The sequence below is a fragment of the Pecten maximus genome, chromosome 15 (assembly GCF_902652985.1).
Source record: "Pecten maximus chromosome 15, xPecMax1.1, whole genome shotgun sequence".
In the NCBI taxonomy this organism is placed as follows: Eukaryota; Metazoa; Mollusca; class Bivalvia; order Pectinida; family Pectinidae; genus Pecten; species Pecten maximus.
The window spans coordinates 13,242,362-13,248,918 of NC_047029.1; the positions used below are offsets into that span (position 1 = coordinate 13,242,362).

At 33.4% G+C, this 6,557-nt stretch overlaps 1 protein-coding gene across 1 annotated transcript; it reads left to right on the plus strand.

The window, feature by feature from the left end:
• The first annotated feature begins 943 nt into the window (after window positions 1-943).
• LOC117343143 lies at window positions 944-6,297 on the plus strand. The gene is made up of 6 exons (XM_033905462.1): window positions 944-1,216; window positions 2,600-2,705; window positions 3,704-3,831; window positions 4,219-4,303; window positions 4,702-4,901; window positions 5,676-6,297. The coding sequence occupies exons 1-6, from the start codon at window positions 1,047-1,049 to the stop codon at window positions 5,878-5,880; spliced, it is 894 nt and encodes a 297-aa protein (XP_033761353.1). The 5' UTR covers window positions 944-1,046; the 3' UTR covers window positions 5,881-6,297.
• Window positions 6,298-6,557: the final 260 nt, after the last annotated feature.

Below are 6,557 nucleotides of genomic sequence, written 5' to 3' on the forward strand. Positions count from 1 at the left end.
ATGTTTTGCAAAATATTTCCATTTCCGTAACAATGAGATTCACACTGACTAAGTCGCACACACCGTATGACTGCAAATAAGCTTTGATTTATATATTTCTGCTCAGCAGATAAGGTCCGAGCTACAGGAACACTTGAATCACCAATTTCAATAAGACATTTCCTTATTTGTGTTTTATTTACGATGGTATCATTGGTAAACACGAAATCTAACCAAATTACCTCTTCTGTAAATCTTCATTCGTTACAAAATCTACCAATTACCTCTTCGGTAAATAATATGATGACGTTCTATCGACAAATTGAAGGACTGAGCCTGTATTTACCAAATATGGTATAACTGTCTACTTCAGATGCGACTCTTTCAGGACAATGATGTTCAATTGCAGAAGTTAACACCATATATATGTATTTTATGTAGAAACAACTCGGTGACAAATACAGATACTGAGTAATTTTAGAGGGAAAGTTTCTTGAGGTGTATTTTTGGCAAATATAAGTTTCTTGTGGTAGCGGAATATTTACTTAATAGCAAATGGTTAGATATTATATTTCTATAACATAGAACATGATTTTGAAAAACTAGCAATTCAAGCTATTGAGATCTGTGTATTTATTTAATCCACTCATCATAGTACTATCCACCTTAATTTCAAGACAATATCTTCTGTGAAATATGTTTTGGCCATTCATTCTCTTATCAGGGAAGACAGTCACCGACATGCAATTAGGTTTCAATGCAAGGGAAGTAACTCGTTTAAACATGCAAAGCTGTGTCTGTATTTTATGCCTCAAAAGTTACTTCCCTTTGATTGGTGTGTGCTATCAGCATGTAGGACAGAGCCTGATTCTACCCGACTCAGAGATGATTATCAGTAGATTTTATCTATATTTTATCTCCTCACCTGTAATATCAGGTGAAACAATACCAAGATAACACAACAGACTACCGCAACAGGTAAAATATCGAACACCGCATAACAATGATAACGTTCTCTCTATAAACAGTTTTAACGATTCAAATTTTGCTCTAAATTCGACGCCATAATGAAATATATTGTTTCGATATATATCATTCATTGTGTAGTGTTGCTAGCATCATGTAAAAGGCCACATATACCCGTAATGTGTCAGAAGATATCGCCATGTGTCTGTAAAGATGAAACTGGTAAATACGTCGACCTCCGGCCACTCGCTAGGAAAGATGGAACGCCAAAGTGAGTTTAGATTATTTATCTATTTAAATGACATGTATAGTAAATAACTAATGACATCGATCGTTATATTTAAGTAAAGATGTTTGAAAGAAATAGGCCTTGCTACCAAATTTAAACAGGAAATCCCACAAGGATCTTGGCGCCCACAATTGAATAATCTTTATTCATTATTTATAAGACTGATTTTTTATTTCCTCTTTCTCTTCTTTTTCTCTTAATCATCTGATAAGGAAGGAGGGGAAATTACGTATGAAATCTAAGAACGATTTAAGGTTTAAGGTTTAAACATATTTTATTGCCAATAACAGCAAAAAGATTGGGCATAAGTTACAAGATCATTATGAACGCCCGTCCCTTATAATAGTATTACACGTATGTATACATCATAAGATGGCTATATAAATTAATGGTATGTACAATATTATTGGATGAGAAAAGCGGAAAGAAGGAGAGTGAAGGCAGGAGGGATCATGGTATTAAATGGATTCAATATTAATCACAAGACGTACATGATTTAGTCGTACAAATACTACCATACACATGCATATATAATACACTTGTATTCACATATATCTAAACTCAATCACACACATATATATCATCATTATTCGTTGTATGTCTGATCAAGTGGTAAATCTTTTCCGGCAAGACAGCACAAGTGATGCACTAATCCACTTTACACAACTTTCAACTATTCGACTGTTAATCACATCCCGCCTAAGAAGGATTTAAGATCAACTCCTCTTAGAAAAACCGGTAACAAATATATATAAAAAAAAAAAAACTGATAAAACCCAAGATGGCTGTATGTCGGCCATTTTGATTTCCCGGTTAGACGCAAAATTGAGTTGGCACCAGTAAGAACCGAGGGAGACCTACATCATACATAAGAATTTTGAGAAATATCCTTTTAGTAGTTCCCGAGAAATAGGGACAACAAACTTCAAATGTCAAAATTCAAGATGGCCACCTGTCCGCCATTTTGTATTCCTGATCAGACTCAAAATTGAATGAGTATCTAGGGACCAAGAGGAACCTATGCAAATTTAAAAAAGTCATTCCAGTGCCTCTCAAGAAATAGCAATAACAAGGACGGTATGCATACGGACAGATGGCACAGGAACGACGGCCGGATTGGAGACCGCAGAGGAAGGGTTATACTATTTAATATATATATAACTATTTTATTATCCTGAGATAAGTTTAGTTTTCCTGACCAGCGCATCTACGGTAGTGTTGGCACAATGATAAGATGTCCCATTGGTGGTCACATAACTAAATGATATTACGGTCACCAGGATGCCGAGGAAGTGAGAATTCAATTATAAATGTCAAATGAACATTATTTAACGCTTATTAACGTAGAATTCGTTTGGTTGATAGATTTCTGGATCACCCGACGGCTGGGGGCGATAGCAATCTCTACTCATTCAACCCTTGTTATGGCTTCAACGAAGGCAAGAAGAACAGCTCGTGTCAGAACGTATCGGTACGCCAAATGTTATTATTAAATTTTAAGAAATAATGAACACAAAAAATGTCAAAAAGTTAAGAAATTTATGTAGATTTATAAAAATTATGTTTCAAAATGTCTCATGATCCATAAAATTTGCTTTGTTTGTAAATATGTTTTTCTCTGTACATCTAATTTTATGAAGAGAAATGAAATAAAGTTTGAAAGAAATGGTCTAAGCCATGGAATACAGAGGCTGGTGTACCTTGTATATAGCGACATTATGTATGACGATAACCAGATTTTATATATAAAGAATAATCATTTAATTATGTATACAAAGTTGTACGACTACTCGCATATTAATTTTACTTACACATATGTAGGATTAGCTTGTAAGAGTCTGTCCTGTAGTGGTATAAGATGATACTACATTCTCACATCATTCATAAATTCTCCCGTTCTACCTGTTATAGATTTTTTCTGTCATCCCCTAAGGTGTGATTTCTCTGTTAAGTCCATGAGTATGACATATAGCACGTGTAACCAAAATACAATGACGTCACGCCATGAATAAAGTGACGTCACGTCACTAATACAATGACGGCACGCTATGAATAAAATGGCGTTACGTCACTAATTAAATGAAGTCAACATGATTAATATAATGGCGTCACGCTATGAATAAAGTGACGTCACGTCACTAATTCAATGAAGTCACATGATTAATATAATGACGTCACGTTACTAAGACAATGACGCCACGGCAGGGTTAACTAATGAGAGTCTGTATCTAACTGTGCTATGAGTGATACAATCTTACTATTTATTAACCTGATAATCTGTTTTATTCAAACTATTCCGCCGTACTATAGTATAGAACATAATGCTGCAAATATGTTTAGCTTATGTTTTGCGGTATAAAACATTGCGTATTCCACAATCTTTCTCGAACTGACACATATTTCTATGTAATATTTTAAGATGAAATTATTACATCAAAATTAAGCTTTTTTTGTGTGTGTGTATCACAGGTGTGCCAAGCTGACAAAGACAGAACACAATTTATAGGAATAGGTGTTCAAGACACCGCCCAATTCAGCCACGGAGACAATGGAAATCTCTCATTGGTTTTTGGATCATCTCTAAACAAATACAAAATGTAATATAAATTATGGTTTCTTTACTATTCAGTACACCATTGTCTTGTGTTGTCTTTAATACAAAGACACGTGAAGAGGTAACATATGTTGTTTATATACTTTAATGAGAGATCAACAACAACATGTACACAATTCGGAATGAACTGAATTAAAAGGTACTGAAATGGAACATGATATATTTTAGACAATTATGTGTTTAAGTTTTTTTCATATCTTAGTAACAAACGTGCAATGAATATGTTTACGTGGTTGTAAATGTAAAATATCAATTTGATAACACGTGTGAAAAACCAATGTCTGTTATACTTACATTGTTAGTATATATCATATATATATAAATAGTAACACATGTACTACAATATCATATGACACACCGTTTGTTTCAGTACGACATCTGTAATTCTTTACTGTGCAGAAGATGTAGAGGACGGTTATTTCAGGGTAATAGGAGACATTGGAAATCATAATTACGTAAGTTCACGAATATAAAGTATCTTTTTTAAATAATATATTAAAAAAAATATCAGGTAGTAGTTTATCAGTTATGGAATGCTTAGAAAACATCAGCCTACAATATTTTAAAATCAAAGTCAGTGTTTAAAAAAAAACAGTGTAAACAAATCAACACATTATCTTATACCGTATATGTACATATTTTTGCGGTAATCTTATTTTAGAGTTTTTCGCACAAGAAGGATTTCGCGAAATTATGATTAAGTTTATTGTAGCATATCTACAGAGGTTTTTATGACAATCACTAATTCATCATTCCGCATATCTGTTTCAAATGGATTTGGGTGCGTCAAAGTACGGACTTTTACAGTATTTTTATGAAATCTAAAATGTTTATTCTTTATTGCTTTGTGCAGTGGCTCCAACTGAGGAGCAAGCATTGCTGTCCTAAGGATGAACACGAAATTGAGGATTTAGACGAGCTTTTAGGAGTCAGTCATTCAGGGACGGAGATCACTGTGCCTCCGACGTCATCAAATCATGCTGTTACGATGACCACCGCACCGGACACACCAGACTCCATCGACGTCATCGTTGTCATCCTTTTCTGCATATTGTAAGGCCATTCACATCAAAATATTTGTTATTCTTATAACGGAAATTATATATTCAGGCTATGGGTTTTTCTGAAGAAAAGAATGATTTACAGATTAAAAGCAATATTTTGATACCCGATATGAATGAAACCTATCAACAATTATCGATTAAGTATTATATAAGATGTACGCTAGTAATGATTAAATTTATTCCTGGTGCATGATGAAGATACATTTCAGAACTTTACTCATTTTAACAGGTTAAACAGGTTAAAATGACGCCTCAATTCAAAGCAAAGTTAACTATACACTGTTGTAATCTAGTTATTTAGATATTATTATAATAACTGTTCTAACCTAGCTCAACATATTACCCTGATATCTTACTTAGAGCATTTTACGTGGTACTGTTTAACCAAGTTAGAAGAAGAGTTAAGTCGGTACAATTAAACCTAGTTAAGATATGATTTGAATACCTCCTAACCTTGTAAGGTTAATTTACAGAGAAATATTTAAACCTATTTAAGAGATAATGCACCTTCTTAAACCAAATAAGGTAATTCTATATCTAAAAAAGTAAACCTAGTTAAGATATGATGTGAATACCTCCTAACCTTGTAAGATTAAATTACAGAGAAATATTTAAACCTAGTTAAGAGATAATGCACCTTCATAAACAAATAAGATGATTTTATATCTAAAAAATTAAACCTAGTTAAGATATAAATTAAACCTAGTTAAGAAATTAAGTGGATACGTTCTAACCTAGTTAAGGTTATGTTAATACATTACAGAATAGTCGCTATCCTGATACTGGCGGCCCTGGCTGCAGCTGTAATGTACTACCGGGCCAGACACCCAATGTTCGGTAGAAACGTATATTATCAACCCGTGACTAACGATGACGAGGACAATGTTGTCCACTTCGACAAACAATGTACTGGAGAAGAGAAAGGAGACGTGTTTGGGAATGACGTATACAGACTGATGTCGCCATAGATGACAATCGGCAAAATATGTGTATTCGATGATTCGTCTATTTTGTGAAGATTGCACTGAACTTTCATCTTAAATATTTTCATATACATTTATGCACCTTTAATAATTTATTGTGCATCATATATCATATTTATGTTCCATCGTTGTTCACACAATATCAATAAACAAGATATTATAACCCATCTGGTAAAATTTACATTTGCCTGGCATTGTCACTATATAGTCTGTTTGAGAGCTCTGGCATTGATGTACGTTTAAATGCCATCCATCCCGCGCTACACTTATCAGCGTATTAATACAACACAAACCGGAACTACAATATCCAGGATAATTAAGTTTAACGACTAATTATTTTGTCTACATTATTTGTTATAAAAAATATGCCATTTGCGCATTTCGTTGATAATAAAATGATTAACAAAATTGAGTTTTTATTTTAATTTTCCATGTACTATTTTGTTTGCCAAAAAGCACGCGACCATGTTCCGGCTGTTCCAACGACTGACAAAAAATCTACTTACTGTCGGTAAGGCGGGAATTATGAATTTTAGATATGAATTATAGCATTTAGAAAATAAAAAAGTAAAAGGAATGTAAATATAAGCGTTGAACTGTTTTTGTAAGGCACATTATGTTGTTTGCTTGCAAAGCTCTGGCATTCAAATAGATCATAAATA

Excerpts from the sequence above, each read along its gene's own strand:
- LOC117343143 (XM_033905462.1), top strand. The coding sequence starts at position 1,047 with ATGAAATATATTGTTTCGATATATATCATTCATTGTGTAGTGTTGCTA. Across the intron at positions 1,217-2,599 it reads AGGAAAGATGGAACGCCAAA|ATTTCTGGATCACCCGACGG; the intron begins GTGAGTTTAGAT and ends TTTGGTTGATAG. Across the intron at positions 4,902-5,675 it reads GTCATCCTTTTCTGCATATT|AATAGTCGCTATCCTGATAC; the intron begins GTAAGGCCATTC and ends AATACATTACAG.